The following is a 17,982-nucleotide window of genomic DNA, read 5'->3' as shown; positions in this document are numbered from 1 at the left end:
GGCTTAAGAGGGACTTTGGGGCCAAGCACCAGAGCTTTGGAGGTCCTCCTGAGAACAGGAGCTTCTAGTAGCGCAAACTCAGAGGACCGGCTCAAGCAATCACTACTCCAAAGAAAGGCCACCAGACAGCTTTAAACACAAAATATTCTTTTATTTGTCAACGAAGGCTACACGGGATCACTTCTAGTTTTGTTTTTATGCCTTTTTCTTCTTTTCTAGAAGGTACCTACATCTGCATTTATTTACAGCCTTGTTGTATTTACACAGTCAAGAATACAGTGTTAGAAACACAAAAATGTTGAGAAAAAAAACTTCTCAAAATTAGTTCCAGACTTCAGGAAAACTATTTCCACATGGTAAGGCCAGAGTCTCCAGTGTTGGTCGTCCAGAGGCAGCTTGAGAGAGTCCTTTTGCTGAAGCCGTGGGTTCAGAAGTCTTCAAGAACAACAGGCAGGTTTAGAAAAGTGGGATTCTGGTGTTGGGTGAATCTAGGGCTACCAGGCACCAGCAAACATCTGTGACTCAGCTCCTGCCAGGATAGCTGAGCCTGCCCGAAAGTTGGTTCTCCGTTGGCAGTTTGCCCTCAGAATCAAACACATTTTCTTCGGGACCAGGAGGTCGCCCAGTATCATGCCTTTGGCATTCCAGAGGGGGTAAGAAACCCAACATCGGCCTGCTTTCTGGGGCGGTCACGTACCCAAGGCTGGTTTCTGAGAATGGAAAGGTTGGAGAGGAGAAAGTTTCTATCACCTGAGCAATGAGTCTTTAAAAGGAGTTTGCTGTTATTTGAAGGTAAAATGAAAGGGCCTTGAACTACAGAGTTCTTTCTTTAATGCCCTCCTGTCCAGTAAAATACAGACAAGTGTATAAACTACCTGGGAATTCTGAACCTTAAATAAAGGGCTTTTAATCCCAGTGAGGATCCCAAGGGAAAAAAGAGACTGGGTGCTTTCCAAGACCCCTCGGGAGGCAGGCCCCAGCTCAGGACCAGAAGCCACGGCCGGGGCTTAGTGGCTGCTGTGAGGAATGGAGGATAGATTCGACTTCAAGCACCAGGGGAACAAACCCCCAAACCCGAGACCCCACTGAGGCCCGGCAGACTCCTTCCTCTTGGGCACCAAGCTCAGCCTCACGGTCCTCACCTCGTGGCAACTGCAAATACCAGGCTGCAGATGTGAAACTATTCTAAGATTTCACATGGAAATCTCATCTTTGCATATTGGAACCCCCCCCTCCCCCGCCACCTATAAGGCGGTACTTAAAAGTCACAGCTAAAAAGGTCCTTTATTCTCTTTTTCTTGTTTTTAAACAAATCTGATTCCTTGTTAGGTGCCTATAAAAACACTGCCCAGTTTTATTCCCCTTCCTTGCCTACATCACCTTCTGCTCCCAGCCCCACCTCATTCTTTAAAATCACGGCCCTCTGGCCATTTTCAACCTCTGGTCAGTTTCTTAGCAATTGTTTCAAATCCTCCATCCCTAGGTAGAAATCAGGCACTAGTCTGTTCCTTGGGTTAATTCTCAGCCGACAGTTCTAAGAGACAAGCATCAGGGGTAATTGACCGTGGAGTTCCTTTCCCTTCCTCCCGTTGTCATAGCTCTGCCCTCCAGTGACGTCTGCCTGGAGGGTGGATAAAAAGGAAATCTCATCCTATAAAAAGCAAAGTTGGGGAATGACTGAAGTCCTATTTAAGGTGATGACAGAGGGGCTGTGGATGAGGAGGTGATGGCAGCCGCGGAGGATACGGGAGAAGGCAGGAGCTCTTCCAAAATAAACCTTTTTCTAGGGTCAGAAGCTGACATCCTGCAGAATAATGAACCTGGGCCAGTGAGGGAGGGCTGGTAATTCTAATGCACACGTTTTGGTTGGTTAATGCCAAAAGGGCAGGTGCCGTCAAGGATGGGATTTGCTGCCTGGAGGCCTCTGAGCAGGCACAGGGAACTCCAGCTTATGCCTTCAGACTCACTCTTGTGGTGCGATTGGCACTGCTGGTCTCAGCAGGAGGACACACGGAGAGTGCAGGCAGTGAGTCACCTGCCAGCCCAAATGGAAACCAACTCAGAAGGGCCGAGGCCAGAAGCACCACCTCCAATAGCAACAGCACCACCTCCAACAGCAACAGCACCACCTCCAACAGCAACAGCACCAGTGTGAAACTGAGGTGCTTGATGCTGCCGGCCCCACTCCTGAGGTCCTCTCTAAAGCCTGGGGATGCATCATCTTCTCCCCATACAGAAGCTATGCCTCCTTGGTGGTATGTAGCCCAGAAAAAATATAACATCATTCGTTTAAAGGAAAGGAATGCTCAGTTATTCTCTGTGATTTTGATCTTTAAGAGTCCACGCTATTACTTTGGTGGGGGTGAGGGGTGGAGAGTCAGAGGGTTGGGGAGGTGTGGGGAGATGGTTCATTCGGCCCTCATGCTGTCTCTGACCTCCAAGTCGATGTCCCCAGCAGGTCTTGGCTGATGTCAGGAAGCCAGCATGGAACTGATCATCTAGGTCAAGGGGCAGGGTCCCATTGCTCAAGGGCTCCTTGTATCAAGAGTACATTTGAGAGGCATAAGTCTATTTTGGTTTAAAAACAAAAAAACACTTGTGTTCTTCAGGCCAAACTATTTTCCATCCCGTCCAAGAACGATCCTGCCGGATGGGACCCGCCACCAGCTCCCGCCTTGCACAGTGGGCCCGGGAGCACTGCATCTGACTCAGCGGAGCTCTGGGAGGAGTGGGCAAATAGTCCAAGACACTGTAGCAGCAGTGTCACTTTTTTTGGAAACAGGAAGAGCACTTAGCGAAACACATCCTCTCATCCCAGTGGGATGACGTAAGGCAAAACCTCCTCTCCCGAGAAGCTCTGGGTGCCTCCCTCTGCTAGGCAGACCCCGACCTCCGTGCTGCTCCGATTCTCATGCAGCAAGAGACCTTTTTGGTTTCATTAACTCATGGAATATTCTGAAGACTCTGTGAGTAAGGCTATAAAGGTGCCATGAGCTTGTCAGTCCAACAAGGTTTCCACGGGAAGGAGCTCAGACTCAGAATTCATTTTCCACACTCAATGTAAAATGTAACCCATAAAAGTCCCACTTTCTAAGAAGCCCAGCTTAAAAGGAAGCATTTGGCTTCCCCTCCTGGTCTCCCAGAGCCTCCTGTGAGAGGTAATGACAGTGGTAATTAGGCAGATAAAACAGGAGAAAGGAGCTCCTAGCTCTCCCCTACTCTCAGTGCTTCCCCCGGCCCACTGGCGGCTGCCTCTCCCTGGGCATGCCCTCCAGGTGTGGGATGTACTCACTCCCGAAAGGACTTAAACTTCTGCCCGATGACCACAGGCGTAGGTCTTCACAGGGACAACTGCAGCCCGGTCTTCTGGATCCATAGGCACCAGCCTCAGGAACCGCCCCCCATCCTGGTGGGGTAGTTTGATGCTGCCAGGCCACACCAAATTATCTCTTTCCTCCTTTCTCCTTAGTCTTGCTTTAAAACCCCAGTTGGGCTCCTCTAGAGGGGAAGCTGTTTTAGAAGAACTTCACAGAAGGAATTTCCTGAAAGCCTATCCAGCTGCATCCCAGCTCTGCAATTAGCCCAATACACGAGAGGCAGAGGAGCCTTCAGGAGCTTGTTAGAAGGATGCTTGACTCATGCTTTCCTCTCTCTGGCTGACTTTCTCTTAAGCCTCTTTCCACGATCAAAGGCCACCAAGCACCTCTCTCCACACTCCTGTTTCTCAGTGGTGGCAGCTGAGCAGTGGAGGGAAGATACCCAAAGTCATGGGGAGAGGGCTTCACCTAGGAAGGCGGGCTGGTACCCTCGCCACCACTGCCGTTCTTTTGCCGTGGGTGACCTTCCCTTCTGGACGTGGTGCCCACCCTGAGGGCTTGCTGTGCGGTGCTGCTTCTCACGTCTGACTTCGGGAGAGAGAAAGAGATGAATAAGGAACATCATGGGAGGACCAACCAACCACAGATCCCCTGGATGCCTCTGCCTCTTGGGGAGGCTTGGGCTCTAAGCCCCAGGATGCTGTCACCAGACTGGGGAAAGGACCTGGGAGACACTTTCTCCATCCCAGCATGGAGGTGGCACTGACAACTACACAAGATTTGCAAAAGGGGTTGGGGGGTTTCATTTCGCATCAAAATATAAAGCTTGGACAGGAGTTTGGGGCAGCTTGAAAAAGGTGCTGTGAGATCATGAAATCCCCCAGAGAAGATGGAACCATCCATGGTCCTCTGGAGGCATGGAACACAGTGTGTAACAAAGCCACCACTTGTCTGCGGGAGCTTAGCCAAAGATCCTCAGGTCCTGCGGACCCTCCTTCCAGGCCCCCTTGGAAATTTGCTACCGGCCCATTACTCTCCACTGCACCCTTCCCTCCTGCCCGACCCCCATGGAAGAGAAAGTTGCACATGGGACAAGTTAGCACAGACACTTGTGTCTCACATCACACTGGGTACCCGGGGACAGACAAGGACACACCCCAGGAGATGCATCTCAGTGAGGAGAAATGTACCCCAAACAACAAGGAAAACTCCTCAAGGAAAAGGGAACAAAAGACAAGAAAGTTTTCATTGTGATCACACTATGGAAAAAAAATACCTTCCGTTCTTTGCAAAAAAAGGTGTGAAGGCCAAATTTGTGTTTTTCTTTTCTTAAAAAAAAAAAGGATGTTGCATGAATTACACTGCAACCAGTATCTTTTTTGTTCGCTTGCTTTCTGCACTTGTTAAAAAAAGGATTCTTTTTTTTTTTTTTAAGTACAACACAGTCAGGGATGCGGCCACAAAAGAGTAGCTGTCTTTGGCAAGAAGTCCCGGCCACGGTCCTCTCTGTCACCTCCGGCCCATCTCACTCTGTCTCATGAAGTGGATGTTGCTGGCGCTGTCTGACAGTTCCGGGTACTGCTCGACCGAGATCACGAAGAAGCCGTCGTAGCCTTGAACCCGCCCCGTGCTCAGCGCCTGCTGCTTCTCGCCCTCTGTCCAGGCCCGCAGGCCTTCCTCCCCTTCCCGGAGTCGCTGCTGCTCGCGGGCCCAGGCCTGGCGCACGGCTCTCTGCCGGGCCAGCTCCAGCACCCGTGCCTTCTCCTCATCCGGTGTGGTCCCGTAGCGAGTGTTCAAGCACAGTGCCCCGTACTGGAGCTGGATGTCTGTGTACCGTCTAGTCCTGCCACTGAGCACCGTGTTGATCTGGGACACGGTGACGTTGACCCCGTTCTCCAGGGTTCGCCGCCCCCCGCTGAGGCCCAGGATGGCCAGGTCGCCTTCCGAAGGTCCTGCTTTCACGAAGTAGTGGGTGTCCACTCCGTCAATGGTGAAGTGCATGTTCTCTAGGTAGTGGGCGTTGTTCAAGATGGCAGCAACCCTCCGCCCGTCCTCGTTGGCCACGCTGATGATGTCTGTGGTCACTCGGCCATCCTTCAAGGCGAACTTGACCCCTTTGCCAAAGACTGAGCCACTGGATGCAAACTTCTTTGTTTCTGGGGCCTGCTGGCAGCTGGTGATTGTGGAGCCGTAGAGCTGATCGAAACGTTCCAGGGTGACGAAGGCCTTGAGCTGCTTCTGCACTTCACACTGTACCCCGAGAACAGACTGATGGTGGGGGGAGAGAGAGACAGTGAGATAAATGGGGAAAAACCTCCAACGGCCTGGAGAACCAGCTTACGTGACTAAAAGTCAAACCTATACAAATGTATTAACCTGTAGCATCTAGCTCTACTGCTGACCACTAGGACACCCAGCCCTCCCTTCATCCATCTATTCACCCTTCCTCCCATTCAGAAGCTGTTCAGGGAGCATCTACTCTGTGCCCAATCCCCTTCTCGGCACGGAAGATACAACAACGAATCAGACATCGTCCCTGCCCTTGAAGAACTCCCCGTTTAGTGGGGAAAGACAGATGTGGCAACAAATAACTACAATCAAAGGTGATGAGCGGTGGTCTAAGAGGAGCGACAGGAACAGCTGTAGCCAACATGTCGTGGCCTTTGAGCCGAATAGTTCACACTCATTATCTCGCTGGATCTTCACAATAACTTTATACAGCAGGGACTGTTATTGCTCTGGTTTTACACCTAAGGAAGCTAAGGCTCAAAGAGGTTGTAACTGGCCCGCAGTCATACAGACTAGTAAGTATTCAAACCAACATTCAAACCCTGGTCTGTCTGATCCTAGAGGCTCAGTTCAAGGGCTGCTGGAGTCGGGAGGAGCGATCACGGCTCAGGGTGTCTCAGCCTGGAGGCGGAGAAGCAAGGTGAAGGAGATGGGGTTCAAGGACAGGCTCACGCTGGAGTTGGGACTTGGAGGATGAGGGGATGATGTTAGATGCAGGAATGGCGAGGAATGCACTCTTGACAAGAAGGCTTAGTACGATGAAAAGTAGTGACTTACATAAACCCTCTTAGCCTGCTGTGTTGCTCTCTGCCATGTTTAGAAATGATTTTCAAGGAGGGCCTCTGTCCCCACAGTGCTTCCTGGGGGCTCCTCAAGTGCCCCCGCTCTTGGCTGCTTTGCGGGACAGGTTGGAAGCCACGTTCAGGCAGGCCCCAGGGCCTTATCAGCAACTTAGAGAAATGGCTTTAGAAAAAGGCCCAGCGGTTTCTCACTGAAATTCAGTCCTCTTTATAATTAATAGAACCCTGTCTGTGAACAATTATTTCCTAGAGTTTCACGGAAGCTGGAGTGCTAAACAACAAAGATCTCCAATGCTTGCCAAGGGCAGAAATCAATAATTCACTGACAGGCAAGGCTGGCAAACCGTCAGAGACTGTGGCTCTGGGAGGGCGTGGAGAAGGGAGTCTGGAGGTGGGGGTGCGGCGGAGTGGCTGGAAGCGGCCCTGGGAAAACCGTCAGCGCTGTGGGCAGCTGGGCAGTACCTGGAGGGATGGATGGCGGGGATTGGAGAGGGGCAGGGGGTGGGGCTAGGGCTGCAGAGAGAGGATGGGCTTCGTGACCAGACAGACTTGGGTTCTCATCGCCTTTCCAGCTCACCTTGGACAAGTTTCTCTCAACTCTGGTCTTATCTGTAAAATGGGGAAAAAGGCCGAACTCACGGGGTTGTTTACTTCTTTCAACCATTTGTTCATTCAACAAAAGTCTCCCATGCACCTACTATGTGCGAGGTGGTATGCTGGGTACCAAATAAGACCCAGTACTTGCCCTCTTGGGGCTTAGGGTCTAGTGGAGATACAGGGAAGAAAACAGGAATGAAAATACAGCGTTGCGTGTGCTTAGCAAGAGGAAGCTATAGGTGCCACCGGAGCACAGAGGGGCAGAATCACGTTCTCCAGAGGTCAGGGGAAGGAAACAGCTAGGCTGAGGCCTGATGGAATCCGACTGGAGTAAGAGATGTGGATGTGTAAGTTTCTGATCGCCAGCAGTATGCCATCTGGCAACTCTGATTTCCTCCTCAGTCTCTTGTCCCCCTGGTCAGGGATCCCCTGGAAGGCCTGGTCTCTGCCTGATTCTTTCCTGCCTTCACTGGGCTCCCGGGGCCTGGGGCCTGGAAGAGCCAGCTCCCAGCACAGATCTTATGAAAGAGGGGGGCAGTGAGAAGAAATGAGCAAATGGATGTCTGAAGTGAGAGGGTGGAATGAAACTGTTTTGAAGGATCTTTATAGCCATAAAATTCTATGAGTCTTTGAAATTGGGTCATAAATGGAAGACAGGGGAAAGTAACATTTTTTTGAGCACCTACAGACAGATCTGGGTTTGAATCCTGCTCTACTTCATCCTTGCTGTGTGGCATTCGAAAGCCTCAAGCATGAAATCTGTAAAATGAGAACAACGATACCAAGGGATATTTGTGTGTTAATTTATGTAGAATAGGCCAGGTGCGCTGAGGTGCTCAGAAAATGTCACATTTGTATTTCGAACACACCTTCCCTCTTTGTACTTTTGTACTGGGTTGGGACAAAGGCTCATTTTTTTGTGTGGAACTCCAAACTCAGTGTAACGTACAAAACTCCTTAATTTGGCTTGTGAGGGCCTACGTGCTGTTACAGCTGGGTCCACAGTGACCTGCCAGTGGCAGGGTTACTAAGTATTTGCTGAACTGTTTCTGGCAGGCACAGTGGACGTACCACATTGGTTTCTATCACTGGCCTAGGCGTTCCTGAAAAGCTGGTGGGACCCATTCCTGTAATGTCTGGACGGCTTGAGGGGTGGGCAGCCATGTGTGTGAATTACCTTGCTGTTGTCCCACTCCTGAGTCTTCATCTGTGTGTGGATGAGCTCGTAGGATGGTTCCATGGCATCCATGTCTGGCTTGGCATAGCCGGGAATCACGTTGTGAAGCTGGAATCCGAAGGTGAGGAGCCAGCTGTTGACATCTGGGTGGGAGAGAAGCAGAAACAGCCCCACGGAGTCAGTGGACCTCAGAGTGACACATCCCAAGAAAGCAGCCTAGAGTTAGGCTGCAGTGGGGCGGGGTGAGGACACAGAGAGCTGCTGGGGAGAGAGTCAACAAGCATGGTGGAAACTGTTTCACGGCATGAGAGATGAACATGCTCTTGCGACCCAGTGTCCCCTCCTAGGGATGTATCTGAGAGAGATGTCACCAAAGTAGAACCTAGGTTTCCAGACTCCTCTTACTACTGTCACTCTACCCCGAAGACCTTCAGCTTCGTAGCCAGGGGCAGCTGTCGATGGATGAACACTCCTCCACGTCCAGCCACAACACCAACAGGAGACACAGACGACAACCAACCCCAAAGGAAAGATTTTTTTTTTGCGGTACACGGGCTTCTCACTGCTGTGGCCTCTCCCGTTGCAGAGCACAGGCTCCGGATGCGCAGGCTCAGCGGCCATGGCTCACGGGCCCAGCTGCTCCGCGGCATGTGGTATCTTCCCAGACCGGGGCACGAACCCGTGTCTCCTGCATCGGTAGGCGGACTCCCAACCACGGCGCCACCAGGGAAGCCCCAAAGGAAAGGTTTTTAATGAATGACTTTCAAAGAGAAAATTCACTGAAGAAGCAAACTCTCCCTCCTTTCTCCTTTTTGAAGAGATTAGAGCCGCAGGGCTAAAGTGCATTGGGCATGGAGGTGGCCTGACCAAAGATGGAAGAGTTTTTTCCCCCTTGATCCTGCCTTTATTTACTCTGGGAGCCTAAGAAAGTCACTTAAGCTCCCTGTGCCTTCATTTTCCAGTCTTTATATTGGGCTTGAGGATCTAGCCCCATAGGCATTGGGTTTACTGGTTTTTATGATATTCCTGGGGGGTTACTAATTATAAAATACTAGGTAGAGGGAAAGGTGGGATGTTGTCATGAGCAACCGGCTCACTGAAGAGTGGAATCAGGAAGCCAAGACTTCAGGAAAAGAAAGGGTGGAAAGTGTGTCATCAGTTACTTGGCCCTCCGTTGCCGAGTGTCTTTTATGTGCCCAGCTCTGGTGTCACAGATCCTCAGCTTGCACACACAGGACCCTGAAGGGGAGCTGAGACATGGACACGGATAACCTTGACACAGGAAAAACACCTAGAGGAGGGCAGAAATCTTTCAGTTCCACAGACTGACAAGTCTTCATGAAGAAGGTTGCCTTGAAGCCAGGCAGTGAAAGCTGTGCAAATTTTGTCAGGCTTTGATGGAGATGAACGCAAAGGCCATTGTATAAGGCAAGGCCTGGAGAGGGGAGGTGAGTATTGGGAGCGTTCGGGTAACCGGACAGCAGTTTAGCAAGGCAGAGAGAGAACCAGAAAGGACAATGGCGGCTGGAGAAGGAAGAGCCTGGGATGGCAGGTGGGAGGTGATTTGGGGTCTACAGGACAGCCCGTGTCCCCGCATGGCTCAGCCTTCCTTGCGAAGGGGCAGCTGAAGATGCCAAAGCAGTTGTTGACTAGAGACTCAAATGCAAAGTCAGGAGAAGGCAGGATTTGGAATTAAGTGTCTGAGCCAGCAACTCTGGGTGGTGGGCATTCAGGCCTGCTTTAGGCTTTTTCCAAAGCAGACAGATCCCTGGTCAGGGAGGTTCTTAGGGCCCAGGCATTGGTGGAATTGAGTTCATCCCAGAGATGGGAGTGCCATTCGGGGGTCATCAACTTCATCCCACATTGCCTTTCCATTCAAGAACCTCAAGTTTGCCTTTTTCTTTTTTTTTTTTTTTGGTTTTTGTTTCTTCGATGTTCCAGAGCCCCTCTCTTGGGTGTGAAGGCTGGAGGTTCTGATGTGGAGGAGTGGTAGAGAAGGAAGCTTGGAAACCCAGATTCTACTTCTAGAAAGATCATATAAGGGAAAGAACATGGTAAGGCAAGACAAAACCCAGGTCCAAACTCTGGCTCCCAACTTGCAAACTGTGTGATCTTAGACAGTTTCCTTAACCTCTCTGAGGTTCAGTTTCCTTATCTGCAAATTCATGGGAGAAATGGTTTTCACCAAGTCATGGAGAAGAATACTAATAGTGTTACCACTTTGGGGCAGCCAACATAGAGCAGGAACTGTTCTGTTTTGTTACATAAATGATTGGATTTAATGTATTTTAAAGTGTCCAGCTTGGTTCCTGGCTCATAGAAGGTTGACTGTGTTTCCTCAAACCCAAGCCTCCATGTGCCTGGAACTCCATTTCCTCTTCTGTAGCGTGAGGTGCTTGGACCAGTTTTCTCCAAAGTCCCTTTCCTCACTGAGTTTCTAAGTATCTCTGATTCTCTGAATCTTGGTAGATGGTTCTTTGGGAAATTAAAACAAACAGAACGGGGGAAAAAAAAACAACCCTACAAAGCCATTGTGCCTGAGGCTGAGAACTTGCATCTGAATTTGTAGTTGCAAAGGAAAGCTTCTATCAGGAATACTGCAAATTCCCAGGAAGCCAGGGGGCTGAAAAGAGGCCTGGGCCTTAATTACAAGTGATGGAAGGTGGGAAACTTTCTCATTATGCCTTTAGGAAAAATGCTGAAAATTGATTTATTCACTGCTTTTTCTACTGTGCTTTTCTGAAGAGGTGGGAATTTTACTCTTCTTTCCTATGACATCAGAGGTAGACATTTCCCTCAAGTTAAAAAGCTCTTTACTCATCCGTTCGTCCCAGACTTCAGCGTGGCTGCCTGGGACAGTGGTGAAAAATAATAATCCCTTTCACACGTATACAGCTTTGCACTTAACAGAGGGAATTCAGATCTCTAAGAATGAGGATTTTGGAGTCAGACACTGCAGAGTTCTAACCCCAGCCTTGCCACCTCTTCCTGGGCGGGTTACTTTACCTCTCTGACCCTCACTTTCTGTCTTTGTAAATGGGGTCAGTGGTCCCCATCAAGTGAGGGTTAAGTATATGATGGATCAGTGGTGGACATTTTTAAGTTGCCTTCCTAGTGTCCCATTCTGCCTTCTCTGTTTCTTTTTGCGGTATCCATGTATTTTTAGGGACGCTGACTCCACCTAAGGGCTTAGCATTGAAGCATGTGACATTCTATCTCCCCAGCCATGCTGGTTGGTTCAGGGGTTGTCATGTGACATAAGCCTCTCCAGTTTTATAGGCTTAAGACCCTATCCTGTTTTTGGAAAAAAGATGAGATGCCTTTTTATCGTTGTTGTTGCTGGATGTGAATGAGGCTGCATGTAGCCCACATGGAAGCCAAATGGTCAAGTTTAGTAAGAATTAGTAGTATCTTGGCTTTTAGTAGTAAAATGGTTTTTTCCTCAGCTACAGTAACCTGCCAAGGCATCTCACAGGAAATTCATTGGAAGATGAGGCAGGGGGCGTGCTTCATGCAGACAGATGTAAGAGCAATGTCCTCTCAGTCGTTTCAGTTTTTCTAGGGCTGGCAGCAAGCCGAGTACGGTGAACGCTGTGAAACCTTGTTGAGATATTCCTGTGCGTCCACAGGCCCCAAGGGTGTTTTCATCGCACCTGCTCACCACTGTGTCCTCTCTTCCTTCCCACTCTTGAGACTCTTGCTCTCGACATGACCACCTGGAATTCTTCCCCGAAAGAAGACTCCTCTAATTCTGTCAGCAGAAACAGGTCCAGACTGGGCCACCCCAGTTTGGGGGCCAGGAAGCCACCATGTCCCTAAGGGGCACTCACGTGGGGCTGTACACATTGCCCTCTCCATACTTTTGTACGTGCGGTCCCCTCTATCTGGATCGCCTTTTTTCCCATTACCTGGCGAATGTCCACTCGTAAGCGGACCTCGCGCGCCAGCTGCTCCCTGGGTAGAACCAGCCGTGCCTCCTGTGTTTCACTGGCCATCAGCGCAAGCCTCTGCCGTGGGCCCCTCACACTGGACAGCAGTTGTCTGTCTGGCCTCTCTTGCGGGGTGAACTCCTGGAGGGTGGGGATCATCTTTCTATCCCCAGTGCCTAAAACAGTGGCTGCACAGAGGGGGCCCTTGTTGAATGAAGGAAGCTGCCTTAAACTAGGGCAGGAGGATTATGTCACAGGACAAAAGACGGGGAGACGACCACGTTTGCAAGTGGTCATGCCCAACTTTTGTCCACCACGAACTCTGTTCTATAAAAGGTGCTGGTTTTATCCAGACCTGAATCCCCAGAGCTGCTCTGAATCCTGAGGTCTTCTGTGACTGGCCTGGCAGCGGCTTTTGCTGGAAGGAGGCTGTTAGAGGCATTTCTGGCATGCGTGACCTATGGGGCATTTTATACTCAAGTTGGTTTCACTTTAAAAATCAGACGGTAAGGGAAAGAGAACCAACATGAACCAGGCACTGTGCTAGGCAGGTTATAAAATGTTATCTCATTTCACCCCTGCGACCATCCTATCAGGTAAGTTTTTTTTTTTTTTTCCTATTTGTCCATCTGTTCTTTGCTCCTTTTTCTCCCTCTTTTCCTACCCTCTTTGGATGATTAATTTAGTCTTCATTTTATCTCCACTATTGACTGATAAGCTGTGCCTCTGCTTTATCTTTTAGTAGTTGCTCTAGGATTTACAATATGCATATTTAACTTACCAGAGTCAGGGTAGATATTCTAACTTCAGTTTATAGATCAGGAAACTGGAATTCAGGGGAAGTTAAATAAATTTTGTGACTGTCATAGCTTAGAAATGATGGATCTTTCACCTAGTTCTGTCTGTTGCCAAAGTCTGAATCTTCCATGACCTCATCCCAAATAAGAGAACTGAATCCTTCTTTTCTTTCTTTCTTTCTTTCTTTTCTTTTTTTTTTTTTTTTGTCATACCTTCATTCAACTTATCGGGTACTCATAACCAGCCTGATCTCTGGGTCAGAAACTCTCAAAGTACATTCCAGGGGATGCATCCAGTGAAATATTAGGGTTTCATGGTCAAATAAGTTGGAAAAGTAGTGGGTAAATATATGAAACAGTTCTCTTTACTACAGGACTTCTCAGAGCCTTTCATAAGCTGAAATGTATCGTGAAAGTTTAAGAACGGTAGTTGCCCTGTCAAATTGATTTGATGCCAAAACCAGTTTTTCCAAAGCATTTCTCTGAACTGGTGTTTCTTCAAAAATACTTTGGAAAGTGCTGCTCTAAAAGGAAGTCAATATCTCCCATTACCCCATACCAGCTTTCTCAAGGAAGGCTGTCTTTTCAGATGACCAGAGTGATAGTGGTTCCTGCCCTCTGAATAGGCCCTGATCCTCACCTGTCATGAAGCACTTGACGTCCTGAGAGTTACTGACCGGGTTGTTGTTTTTAAACATATAGAGATTAAAAGGCATGATACTGCTGCTACTAAGCTGCTTCCACAACTCGTGGTCTGGGCTAGTCCAGCGACCAGCCAGCACGTCGTAATCTCGCCGGCCCATGTGGACGAGCTTGGTGAGCGGATCATAGAGGCCACCGTGGTAGCCAATGATGATCTGGAAGTTGGGGTTGGTGTCCATGTAGATCTCCCCGTAGGCCGTGTACAGGATCTGCTTGATCATTAAGCCCGTTCCACTGAAGACAGCAAGAGGGGTCCCGATGTTGTCACAGGCTATGTAAAACTCATCTCCGCCGCTCAGCTCCATGGCAAAGAGGTGTCCTTGCAGGTCGTAGTAGAGGGATGTGATCTCAGAGCTGGAGTGGTTGTACAGGTGGGTGACCTTGGTAGGACTGGTCAGGTCTGCGTAGAAGAACTGCAGGTGGTGGCTCTGGCTGCTCTTACTGGACACCCGCCGCCCCAGGCCATCGTAACGGTACCTGACGCTCCAGCCACCACCCCGGTTGTAGGCCTTGGTGAGCAGGCCCGCTGAGTTGTACTCAAAGACATCACTGCCCCTCTGCCTCAGGAAACCGTCCTCGTCCATCTTGTACTGCACGTCACCCAGCCTGGTGATGCGGTCACGGAGGTCATAGCGTAGTGGGGTGAGCCGTGCACTGTTCCCCGGGCTCAGTAAGTGCAGATTCCCATTGAGGTCATAGCTGTATCGCCAGAGTGGTTTGTCATTGACGGAGACCGTCTGCAGCTGGCCGTCGGCGTCGTACTCATAGGAGTAGCGGGTGGTGTTGGCATAGGGTCCCACCTTCAGCTCCTTCTTAACGACTCGCCCCATGTTATCGTACTGGACGGTCATCCAGTACATGAGCGAGCGGAAGATCTCGTATTGCACTTCCTTCATCCGGCCGTATGCGTCAAAGTGCTTGGTGTGGGTCATGACCGCCGTGGTGATGATCTGGTTAATGTCATAGTAGATGACACCAAATTTCCCGAACTGCTCCGTCTTGCCCGACACATCGTCATAGCGATAGAGGTCGATGGGCAGCGGGGTCTCATTGATCACGGCCTGCATGCTGGTCACCCGGAAGCTGTTGTCATAGTTGTAGTCAAAGCGGGCGTTGACCATGCCTTCCTCGGTGAAGCGAAAAATCTGGCGGTCGATCAGGGGCCCGATCTGACGGTAGCGGATGGTGCAGGTGAAGCCCTCGTTCTGTAGGTTGATGGTCTTCAGCATGCCGGCGGTCTCGTCGTAGGTGAAGCTTACCTTGGTGGTGTCGTACAGCATCTCGGCTAGCTTGGACAGCTTGCCATACTTGTATATCACCCTGCGGCCGGTGCCCAGGTAGAAGGTGTGGAGGAGGTGCCCGTCCTCAGTGAAGTCCTGGATGACTGAGGCGTTGCCCTCGGGGGGCTGGTAGATGTTCCTGTAGTAACCCACTGAGCGGATGGTCTCCAGCGTCTGCCGGGCCACGTTGGGCATGGTCACAGAAGAGAGGCGGTCGTTCTTGTCAAACTCAAAGATGTACTGCCTCTGGCTGTGGAGGAGTAGCACCATGGACTGCAGGGGAAGGAAAACCGAGAGATGAGAAGAGGGTGCTGGGAAGGAAGGGGTGGTCTGTGAGCCCAAGACTTAAAGGAAAAGAATGAAAGGTCAAGGAAGCTGGTGGTTCTCTTAAGTTATGCCCAAACTAGAGCTTTCCAACCAGGATATTGCAATGGGGTACAAATGTGCTAAGACAAGAATCTCTCTCTGCCCTTGACCCTGGCAGGGCCTGGGGCCCCAGAACACTCAGGCCATCTGCCTTCCTATAGTGAGCAGCTTTGTCTGTTTGCCCCTTTGTGGGGTACAAGAATGATGATTTCAGCATGGGATGGGGTTGGGAGCACTGGCCTCAAGTATTTGCAGCAGCCTCTCTTCTGGCTTCCTTGTGCCAGATTCCTTCTCAGGTCAACCTTCCCACTCAGGCAAGAATGATTACCCTACAACACAGCCTGACAACGTCTACTGCCTGCTAAACAACGTCCATTGACTCCCTATGGCCTACAGGATAAAGACATGTCTGAGAAGGACATTTAAGGTTTTGCATAATTGTTTATGTGGTAACAGGTCATATGCCCACCCGGGGGTGGGGTGGGCTGTGATGGGAATGGGGAAACCTGGTTTCTAATAATGGACTCATTGTGTGGCCCTGGGCAAGTTCTTTCCCTCTGGGTTGGATTTTTCAGTATGTTGGATGACCTCCAAGGTCTCTCTTAGCACTACCACAAAATGCTGCTCTCAGAGATGTGAACACTGCACAGGGTAGGGGAGACAGATCACAGATCAATCAGAGCCTGGGCCCTGGACAGGTGACCAGGAGCAAAACGTTAAGTAAGGATCTGGGTATCAGAACTGGGGCATGAAATACAGACTGTTTCAGGAATAAGTCAGTAGATAAAAGGCCTAAAGGCATCTGGGCATCAAAGTTAGCATTTTCTCTTATTTGGGACCAACTTTTGATTTCAGGCCCTTTCTGATTCCAAGTCCCTGGGATGAACTGACTCCTGACCTGAAGCAGAGGGGACATACTAAGGCCACACCTAGCACGTGAAGCTCAGGATTAAGCACCTCTTGCTTAATACTAATCCCCAGGCTTTTGCCTTGTTCTCTGTGACCAGATCACACCAAGAGCCCTAGACCTGGGAGCAGACCCCTGCCTGGGTCTGGACCCGAAATCCTGCTCTGTAAGTCCAGATAGTGTTTGGGTCTAGCTCCAGCCTATTGGGTGGGACTTTCACATTCTCCTGCCCCAGGACCCCCCACTTACCACCCCGTCACCATAATCCATCCATACACCACCCGGGACCCCCTGGCACACTGATGCGGATTTTCCTGAACATTTCCTTTCAGAGACCACGTGGGTCAGACCCATCCCACTGAGATCAGCAGGCTGGGCCTGGCCAAGGGTTGAGCCACAGTGATGGATCTTCGATATGGCAAGGCCAGTGATGGAGGGCGAGAGACACCTGCCTTCTCTAAGTACGTGTAGCTCCAGGTCTTCCCGTCAGCAAAGATCCTAGATGTGATGCGACCCGCCTGGTCGTATTCCATCCTCTCAGACATGATGCCCCTCTGGACTCCAGCAACGCGGCCCCCTGGGGAGTAGGTCACGTTGACGCCATTCAGCCTGCTGCTAGGGGACCAGAGGCTGGGCCGCCCGGCCTGGTCATACAGGATGCGGAGGGTGAACTTGCGGTGGTCGTCGTAGATCTTCTCTGTGCGTGTCACACGGTCAAAGTCCAGAGACAGGAGGTTCCGGTTGTGAACCTGGGGAAGGGGTAGGAGGAAAGAGAGAGTTAATCTAGATGTTGAGAACTTGGTCTGAGAAGCTCCTGAGGACAGGAGGGAGCACAGGTCGTGGGTGTCAACAGACAAGGCTTTGGGTCCTGGCTCTGTCCTTGTCAGCTCTGTGAAGTTTCCTTATCCGTAAAATGGGAATAATCATGCCAAGTATATAGGGCTGGTGTGAGGATGAAGACAACGCAGATGCTGGGTAAAGAGTAGCAGAAACGATTACATCATTTCCTAATATGATTCTCCTAATAAGGACAGAAAGGCAGATCCTTCTTGACTCCCTCCTGAAAAGGGAGAGGCCACGCGGGCCCAGCAAGTCACTGCCTGACCCCATTTATTATGTGCCAGGGTTTGCACTCGTGTTTGATACCAGGGAGACCACAGTCAGGGACGGGCTCCAGGTCCCATGGCTGGTGAGTGACCGAGTCTGGATTTGACTCTCACCATTGCAACGTGCCAACATATGATGTGTGGTCCTTTTAGCAAGTCCAGCCCTTCTTAGGGCTTTGGACTCCCCGTCCCCTCTGGGGTCTCTCCTGCCCTCTGCCACCACAATTAGGGCTTCTTGGTCACCTCAGTTAGCTCCCAAGACATCTTCTTCTTCCTGGAGGCCCCGGGAGGCAGTGTATGTTTGAGTCTGGGACGGCTCCTCTGCCTGGGGGTTGCCAGGAGACACTGTCCTAGGTTTCGGAACATTTTGCTCCTTCCTCTAGACTCAGGAGCCCATTGTATGATCTCTACCTGGGCTGCTAGGTCAGCACACAATTCAGTTTCCTTTCAGAGTCAGAAATACAGGGGTCCCACAGGGGTAGCAGTAAACCAAGGTTTCTCATATTTTAGTTATGAAATATACTTCAGAGGCCTGTTTCTATATTTGAATCCACCCCTTAGGGGCGCCAGTTGTCCCTGAAACACTGCCAGGTACTCTGAAGCTAGAATGCTGGTTCCCTCTAAGTGGTGCTGGGCCTGGTGGGGCATTTGGGCACATTTTCAGACTCTTCCATTAGTTACTGGTTAAGTTTGACAAATAGGTAAGAAGCCCCAA

The 17,982-nt window shown here is 50.4% G+C and overlaps 1 protein-coding gene across 1 annotated transcript in view; it reads right to left on the bottom strand.

Moving 5' to 3' along the window:
- Positions 1-4,826: 4,826 nt before the first annotated feature.
- TENM4 (teneurin transmembrane protein 4) overlaps positions 4,827-17,982 on the bottom strand; it is a 385,687-nt gene continuing 372,531 nt past the window's right edge. Inside the window, exons 27-30 of the mRNA XM_065882183.1 lie at positions 16,614-16,910; positions 13,547-15,161; positions 8,181-8,323; positions 4,827-5,585 (exon numbers count right to left, since the gene is read on the bottom strand). Of these exons, the coding sequence (XP_065738255.1) occupies positions 4,827-5,585; positions 8,181-8,323; positions 13,547-15,161; positions 16,614-16,910 (2,814 nt within the window). The remainder of the gene's footprint in view (positions 5,586-8,180; positions 8,324-13,546; positions 15,162-16,613; positions 16,911-17,982) is intronic.

Source organism: Phocoena phocoena, chromosome 8 (assembly GCF_963924675.1).
Source record: "Phocoena phocoena chromosome 8, mPhoPho1.1, whole genome shotgun sequence".
NCBI classification, from domain to species: domain Eukaryota; kingdom Metazoa; phylum Chordata; class Mammalia; order Artiodactyla; family Phocoenidae; genus Phocoena; species Phocoena phocoena.
Note: the sequence above shows the minus strand (reverse complement) of the source record. Positions and strands in the feature narration are given on the sequence as shown.